General features: G+C 40.2%; 1 protein-coding gene across 11 annotated transcripts in view; it reads left to right on the top strand.

The window, feature by feature from the left end:
- WHRN (whirlin) overlaps positions 1-20584 on the top strand; it is a 142722-nt gene that overhangs the window by 47691 nt on the left and 74447 nt on the right. For all 11 annotated transcript variants that reach the window (XM_056812019.1, XM_056812018.1, XM_056812017.1 and 8 more), the window contains exon 3: positions 17055-17180. In XM_056812019.1, coding sequence (XP_056667997.1) covers positions 17055-17180 — 126 coding nt within the window. The remainder of the gene's footprint in view (positions 1-17054; positions 17181-20584) is intronic.

Below are 20584 nucleotides of genomic sequence, written 5' to 3'. Positions count from 1 at the left end.
CGTGTAGATCATGCTGCTTTGTACTTTGCTAAAAGCCTGACCCAGACACTAAGACTATTATTTATAAGGTGTAACTGTGTTTTTCTTATTGTGGGCTGCAGCAGTCAGTAGGTTAAAAATGGTATGATGGCACTGTGGCTAATGGAAAGAGCTAGTGTGGGGGTCAGGAGTCCTGGGTTCTTGCCCCAGCTCAGCTGCTCACTCACTTGCCATGTGAGCTGAGGCAGGTCACTTTTCCTCCCTAAATGTCAGCTTCTTCATCTATGAAATGAGAGTAGTATCACTTGCGCTCACAGGTCTGTTACCAGGATCAGCAGGGATAGTGGATAAAAATCACTTTGTTACCACAAAGTGCTGTATAAATGTTAGGTTTTTGTTATTATAATATCAGTTGCCAAAGTCATAACTTTTGCAGTTTCTCTCCCTTTTTCCCTATTGATTACCCCATAACTTTAAAAAATGCTTTTTGCTCAATATTAATATGCAGGATACAATGCCTTATAGTCTTTTCTGATGAAGGCAGAAGTTGGACCTTCAGGCCTCATTGGTATGCACAGATGTGGTCTGCCATTGGAGGCCGAGACTGGTGCTTAGCTTAGTCTGGGGGTTTTATACTTTGGGTCGAGATTCCTCTTTCTTCTGATAAGTCACCCATTACAGGGAAATGGTGACATCTTACAATCATGAGATGAGATGAGGAAAACTGACTGGTGCAATATAATTTTTCAGAACCAGTCTTGAAGCATTAGGGGGGAAAGCCTTCAGTTTCTGCTTTTCTGCATGTTGAGCACCCTTCAAGTGACCTAGAGTGTGCTCAGACTTATGCTCTCCTGCCTCTCAACCCCCTTTACAAGGGCAGTACCCAGACGCGTCCCTCAAGAGTGGTACGCAGACAGGGAGAAGGAGCAGGAACCCAGCAGCCATAGAGGATCTGTGTACAAATTGAAAATGCATAAATTTTCTTTTCCCGTCATTGGGAAAATAGCAGGGTGTTTTGTAGGGAAGGGGGATGGAGGAAAAGGATTAAATCAACTACTACATTAAAGACTTTCCCCCCCAAGGTATTTGAAAAAGAAATGTGTCCAGAGATCCAGAATTAACACTCCAGGTGGGAGAGGGAAATAGCTTAATATAAGATGCAGAGGCAAATAGAAGGTTTATAAGGCAAATTTGAAATTAAATGTTTCTCCTTTGGTTAGTTTTGCCAATGAAGGTCTCACCAAGGTTAAAATCAGAGCTACAAAGTAGATGTGTCAATGGCAGAAACATTCTTACCTGCTCCTTTTTTTTCCACATTATTTTTCTTCATTTTTTTTTTTGCAATATGACTAATATGAAAGTGTTTTGCATGACTTCACATGTACAGTAGATATCCTTGCCTTCTCAACAGATGGAGGAAGAGGTGAGGGGAATTTGGAACTCAATTTAAAAAATGAATCTTCAAAGGGAAGTAAATATATTAGTTCTGAAAACCTGCCACTGTTAATGTAGGGTAACTTTAGATTGGAAGAAGGATTTCGACATAATCCTGAATGCAAAGTATTAAAATATTGCATTTCAAGCCTAAGGAAACTATCCTGTTTAAAAAAAAAAGATAAATATTGAAGTAACTGTTGGGATTTCCTGCTTTGTAATGTTTTTTTTTTTTTTCAGCCAAAATGACCCAGTTCTTTTGTTCAATCCAATGAGTATTTATTTAGTGCCTGCTATGGTCAGAGTAAGATGATCCAAAAATGGACACAACATGGTCCTTGCCTCAAGGGAGTTGCAGGTTAGCAGGAGGGCATGTGGCAATTATAGGGATACAAAACAATTCACGTATTCAGTTCTATATGATCCTCAGAGCAACCCTGTGAGACAGGACTATTATGATCACCATTTTACAGTTGAGGAGCCTAGACATGTATTCATTATAAAAAAAGTGTAGAAAATGTGGACATTCCCCATCAAGGTGATTGATGCCATCTCCTTGATAGGCTTGGAATGAGTTGTCTGGTCAGTTTGACCAGTTTAAGGATGCTCTGCTTTCCAGAATAGCTCTCTGTGGATGATATAATCCCATTATCCACAGTTTGATTGAGTCCTGGTTATTGAAAATCTCACCCTTGGACTGAATTTGGATAATAAAAACAAAGAACCGGGGCATCTGGTAGGGATGTCAGAGAACCAGAGCTGAGTTAAGCACGCATGCAGAGAGAGCTTGGATCCCAGAAGATTCCAGAGAGACGGAAAAAACTTAACTCCAGAGATGGTTGGGGTAGACAGGCAATGAAAAAACGACCAGTCAGTGACATTTATCAAATTATATTCCAGGAATTTTGCCAAGTATTAGGCATACAAAGCAAGACAAAAGATATTCCCTACCCTCAAGGAGCTCACAGGCTCAAGGAGGAGAAAGAGTTCTTGGAACGAAGAACTAAGTGGCCTCAAAAGGGAAGAGTACCAGGGCAGCTAGGTGGCTCTATGGATAAAGAGCTAAGCCTGAAGACGGGAGGACCAGGTTTAAATATAGCCTCAGATACTTCCTATCTCTGTGATCCTGGGCAAGTCACTTGACCCCACTTGCCTTTACCACTCTTCTGCCTTGGAACTGATACTTAATATTGATTCTAAGACAGAAGCTGAATTAAAAAAGAAAAGAAAAAAAAAGAAAGAGAACCCTATGCTTCTATGTATGGTGGAAGCTGGAGACATCATTGATATGGTCATGTCAACAAGCATGTGTTAAATGCCTACTATGTACCATACATTGTGTTAAGTACTAGGGATTGAAAGGCGAAATACAGTCCCCTGGCTTAAGAGGCTCATGGTGTTATGGAGGAAACAGTTATTTATAAATGAGGTTAAATTAGATTATCAACAGAGGGAAAGTCAGGAAAGACTTCTGCATTTTGATGCCATAAACTTATAGTTGGAACTTAGAGGAAGCCGGGGAAGCCAGGAGGTGAAGATAAAGAGGGAGAGCACATGAGGCATGAGGGACAGCCAAGGAAGAAGCACAGAGTCAAAGGATAGTGTCTTGTGTGAACAAGGGCAGGAAGACCAGCATCATTGGATGGCAGAGGGTCTAATAGGAAGAGAAAGAGCAGGGTCTAAGGAGATCTCAAGATAGGAAAGCTTTTCTTTTACTTCTTTTTTTTTCTAAATAACCCTTATTTTCTGACTTGGAGTAGGTAGTAAGCGTTGGTTCTGAGATAGAAGAGGTGTAAGGGCAAGGCAATTGGCATAAAGTGACTTTCCCAGAGTCACACAGCTAGCAGTTGGAGAATGGATTTATTAATTTTTTAATAAAAAAATTTAAACCTTTACTTTCTGTTTTAGAATCCATACTAAGTATTGGTTCCAAGGCAGAAGGTAAAGACTAAACAATTGTGGGTAAGTGACTTGCCCAGGATCACATAGCTAGGAAGTATCTGAGGTCAGATTTGAACCCAGGATCTTTCATCTCCAGACCTGACTCTCTCTCCCCTGAGCCACTAACCTTCTCCCATAGAAAAGATTTTGAAGGACCTTAAATGCTAGATAGAGGATTTTATATTCAATCTTGTAAGGCAATAAGGCAATTTTCTGAGGCATTGGAATTTATTGAATAGAGGAAAGACATAGTCAGATCTTGCTTTTAGGAAAATCACTTTGAAAGCTGAGTGGAGTGACCAGATGGGATTTACACTAGGAATACAAGGCTGGTTTACTATTAGGAAAACCATCCACATAAACGACCAGATCAATAATCAAACTACTAGTAATCACATGATTATTTCAATAGATGCAGAAAAAGGCTTTGACAAAATACAGTACCCATTCCTAACACTAGAGAGCAGGGGAATATAAGGGCCTTTCTTTAAAATAATGAGTAGCACTTATTTAAAACCATTAGCAGGATCATCTGCAATGGAGGGAAGTTAGAAGCCTTCCCAATAAGATCAGGGGTGAAGCAAGGATGACCATCATCACCACTCATTTAATATTGTACTAGACGTGCTAGCTTTAGCAAGTAGAAGGATTGGAGAACAGTTTCAACTTTTAATTCTACTAAGCTGCTATCTTGGCTCTGCCCGCCTTGAGCTTTAGCAATTAGAGAAGAAAAAGAAATTGAAGGGATCAAAGTCGGCAATGAAGGAACTAAATGATCCCTCTTTGTGGATGATATGATATTATATTTAGAGAATCCTGGGAAGTCAATTAAAAAACTAGTTGAAATCACTTATGACTTTAGCAAAGTTGTGGGATACAAAATAAACCCACACAAATCTTTCCAACAAAGCCCAGCAATTAAGTTAGAAAGAGAAACTCCATTTAAGATCACTCTAGACTAGGGGTCCCCAAACTACGGCCCACAGGCGCCCCCCCCCCTCCGCTCCCGGCCATTTATCTGGCCCCCACTGCACTTCTGGAAGGGGCCCTTTTTCATTGGTGGTCAGTGAGAGGAGCATTGTATGTGGTGTTGCCTCAAAGCATGGCATCGCTCATGTACAGTACTGCTTCCGGTGACATAATCCTTTGCTTGGAGCCTTGTTCTAAAGTGACAAGGTGCCATGCAAAGGATTATGTGGCTGCACAATGGGAGACATCAGCATGGTGAGTGGTGATCTGGGGGAGGGGATTCCGCACTGTGTATGCTGCTGCCTGGTATAGTGGTGGTGGTGATGGGCCTGTGCAAGGTGTGACAGGCCCATCACAGCCAGTGCTGCAGCCTCTGCTATCCCAGACAGCGATATACAGATTTGTTCATAGTTTTTTTAATAGTCTGGCCCTCCAACAGTTGAGGGACAGTGAACTGGCCCCCTGTGTAAAAAGTTTGGGGACCCCTGCTCTAGACAATATAAAATACTTGGGAATCTATTTTCCAAGATGAACACAGGAATTATATGAACACAGTTACAAAATACTTTTCATGCAAATAAAGTTAGATCTAAACATTTGGAAAAACACTAATTACTCATGGATAGGCTGAGCTAATATAATAAAATGACAATCCTATCCAAATTAATTTACTTTTTCAGTGCCATACCTATCAAACTACCAAAAAATTATTTTATAGAACTAGAAAAAATAACAGAATTCATCTGGAAGAACTAAAGATCAAGGATATTAAGAGAAGTAATGAAAAAAACATGAAGGATGGTGGCCTTAGCAGTACCAGGGATCAGCTCTGCCTGAGTCTCTCTAGCTTTCTAGTAACCAACTGGGGGCAAGGGATGGTTGCATGCCCACAAAGAGTGTTCTACATGCCATCTTTGGCACCTGTGCCATAGGTTTGCCATCACTTCCCCTATACCAAGATAAGGTCAAAATGGGTATATGATTTAAATATAAAGGTGATATTACAAGTAAATTAGGGTAACATAGAATAGTTTACCTGTCAGATCTATAGAGAAGGAAGAATTTGTCACCAAATAAGAGAGAATATTAGAAGATATAAATGAATAATTTTGATTATATTAAATTAACAAGTTTTTATACAAACAAAACCAGTGCAACCAAGATTGAAACAATGAACTGGGGTAAATATTTATTACCAATTTCTTTGATAAAGGTCTTATATCTCAAATATATAAAGAACTAAGTCAGATTTATGTGAATCTCAGTCATTCCTCAGTTGATAAATGGTCAAAGGATATGAATAAGCAGTTTGCAGATTAAGAAATCAAAGCTGGTAATAATCATATGAAAAAATGTTCTAAATCCCTCTTGATGAGAGAAATGCAAATTAAAACAACTCTGAGATGCTACCTCAGACCTATCAGATTGGCCAGTATGACAGTAAAGGAAAAATAATAAATGTTGGAGGGGATGTGGCAAAATTGGGACATTAATGCATTGCTGGTGGAGTTGTGAACTGATTCAGCCATTCTGGAAGGCAATTTGTAATTATGCCCCAAACGCTTTAAAATAGTGTATACCCTTTGATCCAGTAATACCACTACTAGGGCTGTATCCCAAAAAGATAAAAAAGGAGGGGAAGGTGAGGAATGGCCTACATGTACAAAAGTATTTATAGGAGCTTTTTTTCCCCCCAATGAATGGGAAACTGAGGAGCTGTTCATTAATTGGAGAATGGCTGAACAAATTGTGGTAAATGATAATGATGGAATATTATTGTTCTATAAGGAATGATGAACAGGATAATTTCAGAAAGATTTGGAAAAACCTACATGAACTGATGCAGAGTGAAATAAGCAGAACCAGGAAAACATTATGCACAGTAACAGCAATATTGTGGAATGATCAGATGTGATAGACTTTGCTATCAGTGATCCAGAACAATTCTGAGGGACTTATGACAAAGAATGCTATCCACCTCCAGAGAAAGAACTGTAAGAATATAGATGGAAGCATACATTTTTTCACTTGTTTATGTGGGTATATGTTTTAGGTTTTGGGTTTTATGCAATTATTCACTTATAAAAATGAACAGTATGAAAATATGTTTTGCATGATAATGCATGTATAACCCATATTGAATTGCTTTCTAGCTCTGGGAGGGGGGAGGGAAGAAGGGAGGGAGACAATTTGAATCCTATGACTTGGGAAAACTCATGTCCTCATTCTGAACTGAGCCTGCAAAGATCATAGAATTCCATACAGACAGTAAATGTCTGATGCCAGATTTAAACTCATGTGTAACTAACTCTAGCTCAGGGCTCTATCCACTGAGCCATCTTAACTCCCCCCCAATACTTTCTGGGGCACAGCTGGGTAGCTCAGTGGATTGAGAGCCAGTCCCAGAGATGAGAGGTCCTGGGTTCAAATTTGACTTCAAACACTTCCCAGCTTTGTGACCTTGGGCAAGTCCCTTGACCCTCATTGCCTAGCCCTTACCACTCTTCTGTCTTGGAACCAATATACGGTATTGATTCCAAGATGGAAGGTAAGGGTTTAAAAAAATACTTTCTGTCTTGTCTTTCTTTCTGGCTCTCAAGAAAGGAGAGAGAAGGGATACATGGAATATTATAGCAGAAGATCTCTGAGGTCCCTTTCAACTCTTAAGATTCTATGAACCAATCCCTGGTAAAGAATTTGAAGAAATTGTATGTGGAGGAAACTCCTGGTCGTGTTGTTTGCAAGTAAGCCTGCATACCATTCACCCAGCATTCTTTATTACTGAGTCTGCATTTTCTCTTTATAATTTTTGGGTCCACATGGTAGAAAAGGCACAAAATGGTCTCAGGGGCATTTGTTTCCACACATCAGTGAATAACTTTCCAAGGATAATTGCTTTTACTTGCCAAATGCAGACCTTTTCATAAAGGTTGAGTCTACCAGTATTACCAATGGGCCCCAGCTCTGTGCTGCCTCGATCGCCCTCCTCCTCATCCCCCATACTTGCTTAGTGACATTTTAAGAAGTAGCAGAGAGATATATGGTTAGAGCTGCCCTTTTGTGCCTGTTCCCTCTCAGTGTGAATATGCCTCAAGTGTTCTTCAGGGTAAAGTATTTGCCAAAACACATGGGGGAGGTTGAAGAAGAAATGAGATTTTAAAAACCTTGGACTCCACAGAGGCAATTGGATTCTTTTTTTTTTTTAATTTGGAAATTTTTATTTAATTAATTTAGAATATTTTCCCTTGTTTACATGATTCATTTTCTTTCCCTCCCCTTCCCCCACCCCTCCCATAGCCAAGGTGCAATTCCACTGGGTTTTACATGTGTCATAGGCAATTGGATTCTTAAGGTTGTTTGGAATGTGCTATTACTTTTTAAAAAAATAATCCTTGGGGGCAGCTGGGTGGCTCAGTGGATTGAGAGCCAGGCCTAGAGATGGGAGGTCCTGGGTTCAAATCTGGCCTCAGACACTTCTCAGCTGTGTGACCCTGGGCAAGTCACTTGACCTCCATTGCCTAGCCCTTACCCCTCTTCTGCCTTGGAGTCAATACACAATATTGACTCCAAGATGGAAGGTAAGGGTTTTAAAATTAAAAAAAAAAATAATCCTTATTTTCCATCTTAGAATCAATACTGTGTATTGGTTCTGAGATAAATGAGTGGTAAGGGCTAGGCAATAGACATTAAGTGACTTGTCCAGGGTCATACAACTATGAAGTCCCTGATTTGAACCCAGGACCTCTCATCTATAAATCTGGCTCTCAATCTACTGAGCCTCCTAGCTGCCCCTATGTTATTCCTTTAAATCAGGAGTTTTTAAGTTGGGATCTGTGAACTTTAAAAAAAAAACCATTTTGTTTTAATATCTTTGCCAAGTTTCAGCATAATTGGTTTCCTTTGTAATCCTTTGTATTTTATTTTGTTCATTTAAAAACATTTTTCAGAGAAGGGGTCCATTGGCTCTACCAGATGGTCAAAGGACTCCATGATACACAGAAAAGATTAAGGACTCTTGCTTTAAATGAATTGTTGAGGTCCATCTCTAACTTCTAACTGTATTCCCATGTAGAGAGGCAACTTGCTCTCGTGAGAAGGGTGTCAAACTTGGGTTTAAATCCTGGCTCTGGCACTTGTTAGGTCATTTACCTTAGGTAAGTCATTCACTTCTTTGCTCTTAGTTTTCTTATCTGCAAAAAAGGGCTAATAAGACATAGACTGCCCATCACAGAGGGCCATTTGTAAGTTACAAAGCATTTTTCATATCTATGGTTTTAGCAATAGATCTGTAGCCAATCTTGCCAAAGGGTCATGTCCAGTCTAGGGGAGATGGTGTATCAGTGGCCTTTTTCAAGTACTGGACTAGGGTTCAATTTTTCATTCACAGCCTAGATGATGCTGGTATTACCAAAGCAGGAAATTCAGGTAGAGGATCCCGGGGAAAAAGGGAACAAGCGTTTAGTAGGCACTTGGTTTAATGTACCAGGTGCTGTGCTAATAGATCATTTGATGAGATCAGCAGAAATGGGCAGCAATCCTGAAGGGCAGAATTTAGTTGGAAAAGGACCACCAAGCATCAGTTGTTTAAAAAATGATCAGGCCTTCAGAGGAAAGATAAACATCATAAAGGAGTATATTTATTGAGTTAAATAACAGCCTGGGTTGAAGATGGGATGTGGATGGAATAGTATTTAATATGAAGAGGAAGGGTCATTGTTTTGACTAGAAACTGGAAATCAAATGTATGTAGCCCTTTTAAAAAATAATAAAACAGGAATAACAAGGTCACAGCTATATATTTACAACTCAGAAAAATGCATCACTGGTTGTATTTTCACTTAGGACACAAAGATCATCATGAGACCGATTCATTTGTAGAACACTTGAAAGATTACAAAGAATGTTCCCCACCACACCATGTGAGGGAGGCAGCACAAATATTATTTGGGCCATTTTGCAGATGAAGAAACTGAGGCACAAAGAGGTCCAGGGAAATGCCCTAGGTTAATCAGGCAGTGTTCAATGAACTCCCAGGTATCTTTCCACTTTAGATCAATGTTCCTATGACCCCATGATTTTTTCCCAGTGTGGAACTCTTTATAGTGACTTAGGATAGAAACAGGGAGTAAGGGCAGTAGGGACAGTAATGGTTATAGATGATGCTTTTTCACCAGTAAAATACCTCCCACTGGATTATTTTCCTGCCAGTAGAGAGTAGATGATCTCTGGACTTCCACTCTGCTGCCATTTTTCACATCATCTTTCTCTTGCTCCTATGATGAGCAGTAACTCTGACACTTTTGCAATTTATTAAAGTAGCATCAGGGACAGAGAAAGTGGCATTGAACCTCCTCCTTTGCTTCCCCAGCTCTGATCGAGTGTCCAATCCTTCTTAGCTATGTGGGGGTTGTTCGGTTTAACCAAATCAAAACATATTTCTACTGAGCAGAAAGGATCAATTATACTCTGGAGGATAGAGCTTTTATTATGATGCTGAGATAAAGAACCAGCCAGATTTTTCAATAAAGAATGGATTTTGAAAGGTGGCAACTAGATGGCTCAGTGGATTGAGATTCAGGTCTGAGTTCAAATGTGAGCTTCCTAGCTGTATGACCCTGGGCAAGTCACTTAACCCCCATTGCTTAGCCCTTAACTGCTCTTCCACCTTGGAACCAATATGCAGTACTGATTCCAAGATGGAAGTTAAGGATTTTGACTTTTTTAAAAAGAAAGAAATGTAGGGGCATCTAGGTGACTCAGTGGATTGAGAGTGAGGCCCAAAGTGGGAGGTCCTGGGTTCAAATATGACTTCAGATACGTCCTAGCTGTGTGATCCTGGGCAAATTATCTAACCTCCATCCTCCAGCCCTTACCATTCTTCTGCCTTGGAAGCAAATCACAGAACCAATTCTAAGACAGATGGTACAGATTATTTTTTAAAGATGCACCTTTGAGATGGGGTTTCTGTCCTTTGTTTTCAGAGGTGAATGCCATTCATGATTGAGTTGGAAAAGAGGGACTAAAACAGTAGTCTTCCTCATTCTGAACTGAGCCTGCAAAGATCATAGAATTCCAGTGTTGTAAGCACGAAGCAGTACTAAACAACAGGCATGTAGTAAACATCTACAGTGTGCCAGACACTGAGCTAGGGGTAAAAAGTACAAATGACTGTCTCTGCTCTTAAGGCGCTTACGTGCTATTGGGGTGGAATGGGTGCCAATAAATATAGTGGAACTTCCACTCAACACATACTAATTCAGGTATATGTGATTGGCAATCAGAAAGAATAAAAGCAGAAAATTATGTAAAATAAAAATATTTAATTATGTGCTAAATCTGTGCCATTTTTCCCAACTGGCATGAAGCCTTGCGGCAATTCTCCCAATCATGCTCATTCTTGTTCTGAGAAGCTTTAGTGTGAGTCATTACATTGTTTTATGTCAAACATTCACTCCCACATCATCCTTCTTCCAGAGTCCTTGCTTGTAACAAGTCGTGCTGGTCAGAGCAGTACTTCTCTTTGTTTCATTAATGCTATGTGGTTATTAATAATGGCCCCAAATTACAAAAGGAATGATGCTGGTAGCTTTGATAAGCCTAAGAAAAGTTGTAAAGTGCCCAAATAGGTCCATATTATTAACTAATTAAGTAAATTAATTCCTAATAATTATTATTTTATTATAAACATAATAATAAATAATTAATTAGAATTAAACTCTTATTAAATAATGGGTTCACTATTATGAGCGATTTTCAACTTCCACAAAGGGTCTTAGAATGTAAAATGAAGTTCTACTATATTATGCAATGAAAATTGTGACAGGAGAGAACAGTAAGTTGCAAGGTGGAGGAAAGGGGGGGAAGGTTAGAGAACACTTCACAGGTGGTGGTACCTGACCAGAACCTTGAAGGAAGACCAGGCTCTGAGAATGGAAGTAAAGAAGGAATGCATTCTCTTTTTTTCTTATTTTAAAAATAATTTGTTAATTGTCTGGTCAAGACATCATAATTGTGGTCAAATGACTCCCTTAATCATCACAAGACAAACAGAAACTCCTGGTCCAAGTAAATATATACATTTTGGGAGCTCATTATTCAGGTCTTCCCTTGAACATCTTAAGACATGGATATACGTTCTAAGGATGGAGAACAGCTTGTACACAGAGGCATCAGTCAGTAGGTACAGCATTTATTAAACACCAACTATATGCCAGGAACTATGCTAAGAATGGGGAGGCAAAGAAAGGCAGAAACAAGGACCCTTCCCTTAAGAGCTCACATTCTGATGAGAGAGACAACATGCAAACAACTAAGGACATAGGTTTATGTATTTTTATATATAATATATGTATACATACTATTATATGTAATATATTATTTATCTTATGTGTTTGTAGATAATAAATGCACATATAATACATTTTTCTATACATTGTATTTAATATATCTTAATATAGTTATATAAATAGTATATTAGTAAGGGGCAACTAGGTGGCACAGCAGATAGAGTGTGGAGTTAGGAAGACCTGGGTTTAAATCTAGCCTTGGACACTTCATAGCTGGGTGACCCTGGGCAAGTCACTTAACCCCAATTGCCTAGCCCTTGCCCCTCTGTCTCAGCAAAGGTCTCTTGTAGAAGGTTGGACTTGATATGAGTCTGGAAGTAAGTCAGGGAAGCACAGAGGTAGAGGGGATGGGGAGTAGAAAGGAACACTTTCCAGGCACGAAGAGTAGCCAGTGAAAAGGCACAGTAAAGAAGATATTCTTCTCCTTTTTTTTAATCCTTACCTTCCATCTTGGAGTCAATACTGTGTCTTGGTTCCAAGGCAGAAGAGGGGTAAGGGCTAGGCCATGGGGGTCAAGTGACTTGCCCAGGGTCACACAGCTGGGAAGTATCTAAGGTCAGATTTGAATCCAGGACTTCCTGTCTCTAGTTCTGGCTCTCAGTTGACTGAGCTACCCAGCTGCCCCCAAGAAGATATTATTCTAATAGTTTGGATGGAATGTGGAGTTGATAAAGGAGAGGAATAAGTACTGTCAGGCTAAGGAGTTCATGTTTTATCTTATGAGAAACAGGGGAATACTCAAGGTTTTTGAACTAGAGAGTGACTCAGTCAGACCAAAACCTTAGGAAGGTAATTTTTGCAATTGTGGAGTGGATGGTTTGGAGTTGGGAGGGACTCAAAACAGGGAGACCATTTAGGAGTCTATGACTGTAATCTAGGTGAGAAGTTAAATTACCTGGAATAGCATGATAGCTACGTAAGGCTATAGAGGAGAGCAGAGGCATATGGAGGCATGATTGAAAAACCTTGGTAATTTACTGGAGTCCCAAGAAGATAGAGTTATCAGCAAGATCAAAGAGAATCAATTAGTTGATCAACTAGTCAGTCAATTCATAAGCATTTCTTAAGTCCCACCTATGGGCCAGGCAACATACTAGGTATAGAGAATTCAAAGAGGAAAAAAGAGAAGAATCCATCCCTGCCCTCAGGAAGTTCATTCTATTGGGAAAGTAACCAATAGATGACTTTTGTGAGCTCTTTGAACTTTGCATCATTTTCAGCGACAATGTAGCAAAGTGCCAGGCACATAGTGGGTACTTAAAAAATATTTGTTGATCTGGCTTGGCTAGATCCCTGAAGAAACCTAAATGCTTTTATGAAATAAGAAGTCACCCCTACTTCTCACCATCTGCAAACATGAACCAACTAAAAATAGCCTATACAAATTCAGTCTTTCAGAAACGTAACCTGCCATGAGTGTGGTCTTCATTAGGCATTTGCTGCCTGTGCTTGTCTACAGCAAAGGGATGAGATCTTGCTGTCTCTTGAAGCCGCCCCATGTTTGGCGTGGTCTCTGGTCCAAGTTAGTGTGTTTGAGCAGATTGGCAGACAACACTCCCCCAGGATACCACTGGGCAGGTGCGCTCTAGAGCTTTCTCCATCCTCTCTGCAAGATTGTCCATGCAGTGGTCCTAACCGTTTCCCGGAGAGCTTTGATTTGGCAAAGATGCTTGGGAACAGTTCTTCAGAGTGGTAGCCAAGTCAGAGTCTGGCATTTCTAAAAAGCATCCTGCCTTACATTTGCTGATGCCAGCCATCTGTTCATGGGAAGGGCTGAGATGCATGGACCTGTTGCTCTCTGTGTTTTCAAATGTACTAATATCGCTAGTGTTATTCCTTGCCTGGCTATGTACATCCTCAGGAGCTTCACAAATCATGCAACCTCTCTCTCTTAAAAAAAAAAAAACTTACCTTAAATCTCTGCTAATAAAAAGCATCTTCCAGTCATCATCCATCCTGGTCGCCAAGATATTCTGGGGCCCATTTGCTTATTAAAAAATGAAGAGCCAGATCCTCATATTGTGTAAGCTACTCTCCATTTTAAGCTGGGCATCTGAGGAAGCTGCATTAATTCTTTGGTACCCAGGGTACAATTTAATCTGCACAGGGGAGGGACTGTGTGGGATGAGGTTTCTTTGTAATCACAGAACCCCACCCCCACCCCATATGCATTGTGGCATTTTGCATAGCAGGAAAGCAGCTGGATTTAGAATTAAATGATGGATGTTTGAATGTTGGCCCTGCCATTTAACTACTGTAATCTTGGTAAGTGGCTTCCCCTCTCTCTAGGCCTCTGTTTCCTTTTCTAACGGGAGAAGGTTGAATTAGATCAGGAGTTTTTAACCTGGGCTCTATAAACTTGGTTAAAATATATACATATATTTATGCATACATATATTTCAATATAATTGGTTTGCTTTTTACTCCTCTGTATTTTATTTTATGCCTTTAAACCCATTATTTAGAGAAGGGGTACTTAGGATTCACTAGACTGTGAAAAGAGAACCAGGACACATAGAAAGGTTAAGAACCCTTGGACTAGACAATCCTTAAAGTCCATTCTAGCTTTAATTCCTATCATCCTAATAGCGATTGTGATTAAGTGCTCTTCTTCACACATGGCAGAGTCTGTCGCTCTTAAGACAAGCTTAAAATATTTATTAAGTATTATATAAGAAGATGGTAAAAAGAATACTGATTGGAATCCTAAGGCCTAGAATCCTTTCCTGGATATGATACTTAGTAAATTCATACCCTTGGGCAAGTCATTTAATTCTCCTTTTAGTCTCAGAATCTTTAGCTGTAAAATGAAAATACTACTTACTACTTGAACTATCTCTGGCTCAGTTTTGTTGTGAAGAAAGCATACTTTCAATCTTATATTGTTACATATGTGTGACCAGTTGTAATGTTGGGATTCTAGAAAACTGCTCTGCTGAGGATCTTTGAATGTTTTGACTTCTAACTTGAGTTAGGAGAACCTGTCCATCATCTGAACCAAGGAGGACAGAGAAAGAGAGTGGGGGGGGGGAAGAGAGAGGGGGGGGAGGGAGAGAGGGAGAGAGAGAGAGAGGGAGGGAGGGAGAGAGGGAGAGGGAGAGAGAGAGAGAGAGAGAGAGAGAGAGAGAGAGAGAGAGAGAGAGAGAGAGAGAGAGAGAGAGAGAGAGAGAGAGAGAGAGAGAGAGAGAGAGAAAGTCAGCTGTTGGAATATAGTTTTGATTCTCTTTCCCCATAGAATTTATTGATTGAATGAGAAGACCCCAAAACAGTGATTAATCAATGACTTGGAGGTCTCTAGTTGGGTGGCCCTGACTCTGTTCTTGGTCTTGTTCTTTTCCATTTTTTTCTTAATGACCTCAATAAACGATTTGACCTGCTGACCAAATTTACTGATGACATGAAGCAAACATATTGGGTGACAATCAGAATCCAATAAAGAACTCACTAAATAGACTAAAATAATGGTCTGAGACTAATAAGGTGAAATTTTAATAGCAATAAACCTAAAGTTCTGCCATTGGATTAAAAAAATTTTCACAGGTATGTTGTGGATAAGAGGCATCTGGACAAGAACTCATGTGAAATGATAAGGACTTTTACTGTACTCAAAATGAATCAACAGTGTGACATGGAAACCCAAAAGTTAATGGGATTTTAGGGTTCAGTTAGGAGGCACCCTATATGAAGTCTAGAATGTGAGTGGTGATAATCCCATTCTACTTTACTCCCAAGTATTTTCTTTGGTTCTAGAAGCCACCACATGAGGATGGATGAAGATTGTGTTTAAACTAGTAAAGAGAAGACTTAGAGAGGTCATGAGAGATGTCTCTAAGTAACTGAAGGATTGAGGAGGAAGAAGAATTAAACTTGTCCTGTTTAGTGATAAGGTGCTGAGTGACAGAGGGCAGAACTAAGAATATTGGGTGACATTTGCATAGGCTAATTTAAGCTTGATAGCAGTATAAAACTTCCTAATAATCCACGCTATTTATGAAGGTTGTTAGATGCTGGGCTTAGAAAGAGGAAGGCCTGAATCCAGATTCATACACTTCCTAGTTGGATGACCCTGGACAAGTCACTTAACCTCTTTCTACTCCAGTTTATTCTTCTGCAAAAAAGGGGCATAATAATAGTACGTATCTTCTAGGGCTGTTGTAAGCATAACATGATATAATATTTATAAAGGGCTTTCCCAATTTTATTACTACTATTATTATTAAATGAAATAAGGCTGCCTAAGGAGAGCATAGGTTGTTTTCCTTCTAAAGATTTTCAGGTGAAGAGGGTTGGAGCATCCCTTGTTGGGGAAGTTGTAAATTCTTGGGATTGAATCTTGGTCATGTAATGGATTAGGCTACTTGGTCACTCCCAACTTGGATGCTGAGCAGTGCTCAGGATAGGTAGAAAATTTGACCTGAGTTTACATTATGTAAAGCTCGATGATCTCATTTTTTCCTTGTTTTAAAAAGAATGGGCAAGTTTGGTGATGGGGTGATGGTGAGAATAGGAATAGCTCACATTTAGGCACTTTCCTCATGATAGCCTTATGAGCAGAAGATCTCAGTATTGGAGCTGGAAGGTACTTTAGAGATGAATTGGACCAAACCTCTGATCTTATAAACAAGGCACTGAGACCTAGAGATGTTAAGTGGTTTGATGTTAAGTGACTTGCCCAAGGCCACACATGTAAGAAATGGTGATTTGAACCTTGATCCTCTGACTCCAAATGCAGTGTGTCATCCTTTTTACTATATAGGATGTAGAAGTATTATTATTCCCTTTATTACAGATGAGACATAATGGGGTTAAGTGACTTGCCTAAAATCATTTAGCTTAGTAAGTAACTGAACTAAGATTTGAACTCATAATTTAGAATGCCAGAACCTTGAATTTAACCTACTACTCCATTTTACAGCTGAGGAAACTGAGGTCCAGAGTTTTGACCAAGGCCACACAGCCAATTAATTGATAGCATGGCTAGGACTGACCTCAAAATAGTGTGGAGGCTTCCGTGTTGATCTGTGCAATTCTTTAAACCTTTACCTTATGTTTTAGTATTAATTCTAAGACAGAAGAGTGTGACAAGGGCTAGACAAATAGGGTCATGTGATTTGCCTAGGAATTGTCAAAGGCCAGATTTGAACCCAGGACCTCATGACTCCAGGCCTGGTGCACTATCCACTGTATTATCTTGTTGCGCTGGTCTGTGCAGTTTTTTGTAAATGAGTTTACATGCCCTTCAAAATGAACTTCATCTTCCTACTTGCTCTAAAATCTTTGATGATGGGAAAGTCATAGTTGAAGTATGATTTAAGAATGCTTCAGGTTTGTGCCCCTTTAACTGATAAATTCCCTTTTCTTTTCTGGCCTCCTTACCCTCTGCAGGTGAACCTGGTACTCGGTGAAGGGAGGTCTCTGGGCCTCATGATAAGAGGAGGAGCGGAGTATGCCTTGGGGATTTATATCACTGGTGTGGATCCAGGGTCAGAAGCAGAAAGCAGTGGTCTCAAGGTGAGAGCCATCCTAAAGATCCCATGAGCTTCAGCTTGAGGGGGGAGAAAGAGGAGAGAAGGGCTATCTTTGCAGCCTTTGCCTTGATAAAATGATGATAATTCGACTGCAGCCAGAGGAATATGACTGCTCCGCAGAGTCTTGTGGTCCTTACTTATTTGACCCTACCTTGGTCTGGCAAGCATTTTAAACAAATAGTTAAGAATTTGCAGCTGTGGGGCCCGTTGCAGGCACCAACACAATATGATTCCTCATTCTTCCCCTACCATTTGTAATCTGTTGGGAGGGGTTGTCAATTATGCTTCCATAGCATCTCTTATCTTCCACCCTTTCTCTTTTCTGACACTATCACCACCCTCATATAGGCCCTCATCACCTAGACCATTCAAATAGTCTTCTGGTTGGTGTCCCTGACTCAGGTTTCTCCTCCATCCTCTCCATCCTTCACTCATCTATCAGTGATCTTTAAAAAAACCCCAAACAACTCTTACCTTTGGTCTTAGAATCAATACTGTGTATTGGTTCCAAGGCAGAAGAGTGGTAAGGGCTAGGCAATGGGGGTTTTTACTTGCCCAGGGTCACATAGCTAGGACGTGTCTGAGGTCAGATTTGAATCCAAGACTTTCCATCTCTAGGTCTGACTTTCAATCCACTAAGTTGCCTAGCTCTTCCCCAAAGTGATCTTTCTAAGTCATAGGTCTGACCATGTCACTCTCACTCCCCACTCCCCTACCCCCCCACACTTCAATAAACTTCATTTGCTCTATACTGCCTCAAATATAAAATCCTCTGATCTTCAAAGCTATTCATAACCCTGTCCTTTCCCTATCTTTTGGTCTTTTTATACTTTATAATCCTGAGAAAATGGCCATCTTTCTATTCTTGGCATAAGACATTCTCTCAATTCTGTACCTTTTTTCCACTGGCTTTCCACTTTGCCTTTAACTCTTTCTCTATTCTCTTATCTCCTGGATTCCCTGGATTCCTTCATGTCTCAGCTAAAATACCACCTTCTGCAGGTAGTCTTTCTTTGTGCTCTCCCACTTGCTTTCCTAGACCTTCCCCTCTGAGGTTCCTCCAATTTATTCTTTATATATCTTAAAAAAACAAAAACAAAAACCTTACCTTTTGTCTTACAATCAACACTAAACTTCGATTCTTAGGCAGAAGAACTATAAAGGCCAGGCAATTGGGATAACGTGTTTGAGATCAGATTTGAACCCAGGTCCTCTCAATTACAGGCTTGGCTCTCTATCCACTGAGCCATCTAGCTGCCCCCTGTATATATCTTGTAGGTACATAATTGGCTTCCCCATTAAGATGTGAGGACCTTAAGGGCAAGGATCCTCCTTTAGTCTTTGTTTCTCTAGAACTTAACGTCATGTTTGCCCCATAGAAAGTACTTCATGAATGCTTATTGACTGACTGACCAACATGTTATACACAGCTTCTGATTTCTGTGGCTTCAGCTGTGATCACTGGTGTGCTCCTAGAGCAGATGGGGAAAAAAATCCATGAGCAAGAACCGTATTTGGTGATGACAATGCAAAGACTGCTGGAGGCTTCCAGGGTCCTAGAAGGCAGGGACTAGTAAACTAGTACTTGTCTTCTTATGGAGACTAAGCCCCTTAGTAATAGGGATTTATTTTTCCTGATGAAGGGGAGACCAAGGAGGAAGTTGGACATGCCTCTGTACCCAATGGTCACTAAATAATTACTGTTTGACTAAGTGACTCAGTGCTTTGGGGTCAGTGAAGCCCAGGGTTTGGGCCTGTAAGTCCTTCCTGTTCCAACTTCTACCTCTGTAGCTAACCACCAAGTTTGGAGCTGTGAACACAGAGCAATAAGGCATCTTATCTCTGAGACTGCTTTTTAGAGAAGTTGCTTAACCTCGATGGGATTCATTTGAGAACAATATAGATCAGGGCCTGGTGATGGATGGGTTATTACTTCGCTTGGCAGATAAGGCCCCAAATCTGTAGCTTGGAAAATTTTTATCAACTGAAGCCATGTTTCCATTTCCACTGCCTTTTACTGAAGGATGGAGTGGGGAGAAACATTTTGCTTGAGAGCCAGGAGACCTGAGCTCCTTCTGCCTTTAATTCTGTAAGTTTAGGCAAGGCATTTGACCTTGGTGAGTCTCTTTTGTGAAACAGTCATAAGCTCTGGCGATTGGGGAGGGAGTGAGGACACTTGGGTCCTGCCTTATGAATCCCACCTTCTGCAGGTAGTCTTTCTTTGTGTGCTCCCACCTGCCTCCCTGGACCTCTCAGCAAGTTGCTTACATGCTCTGCGCCTCAATTTCCTTATCTGTAAATTGGGGATAATAGGACTTGTATTGCCTATCTCACAGTGCTTTTCTAAACCTTAAAGCATTATAAGTGCTTGAGCTCTTATTACTGAACTGAAGCAGCTGAATGGACTTAGGTGGTCTCCAAGGTTTCCTGTGTCGATGATAATGCTCATATCTGTTCTATCCCATTTCTTCTAATTAGACTAAGAAAATATAAACAACTTCTTATAGCAGCAAGTATTTAAAAATATATCTTGGAAACTGGAAATGTCCTGCCTCTTCTCACTCTTCTTCACCTCCTTTTTCTTCCATCCTTTTCCTTAATCCTTCTATTCACCCTCCCCTTTACCCAGCATGATGGTGGAAAGAATTCTGGATCTCAAGTCAAAGACTGTGGCATTCAAACACCAACTGTGTTCCTTATTATTACTGTGAGTTGGAGAAGTCATGTCACTTCCTTGGGCCACAGTTTTCTCATCTATAAAATGAAGGGTGTAGACTAGATGACATTTAAGCTTCCTTCCAGATTTAAAAACCTATTGTCTTTCCCTCCATCTCTTTTTTCCTCACAAATAATGTGGAAGGATATACATTAGAGGGAAGATGTTTATTTGGCCACTTTTCAAGAAATTCTTTAGAGGCATTGATGACTTTGGGCATGTGATTACATTGTGGGCAATAAAATGCTTTATTTGCACATAAAGTGCCTTTCACAATGCTCTTGCCATCTACAATATCAAGTGCAGTAAAGTATTTTATATTCTTCACCACTGTTACTACTTTCTCCTGAAAGCTCTTTCTGATATGTGAGCATCTCCATACTCTGTGCTTTATCTGAAGCCCATTTGACTAATGTACTTTTTCAGTGTGGATAATTGCACTACAAGTACATCAGAAAACAAAAGAGACTGATCATGTAGGTGGCAACCTAGCCATATGCATTATTTGTAAATAGTTTTCATTTTTGGCTAATGAAACAGACTCCAGGGTGCAAACACCAACTCTTCCTGCAGGGCTCTGATATTATAGTCTGTGCAGCTCTGAAAGGGCCTGGCCTGGGTCCAGCACCAGGGAGATGCTTACCACCACCCCCACTCCCCCACATACCTAA

This window comes from Monodelphis domestica, chromosome 1 (genome assembly GCF_027887165.1).
Source record: "Monodelphis domestica isolate mMonDom1 chromosome 1, mMonDom1.pri, whole genome shotgun sequence".
In the NCBI taxonomy this organism is placed as follows: domain Eukaryota; kingdom Metazoa; phylum Chordata; class Mammalia; order Didelphimorphia; family Didelphidae; genus Monodelphis; species Monodelphis domestica.
Note: the sequence above shows the minus strand (reverse complement) of the source record. Positions and strands in the feature narration are given on the sequence as shown.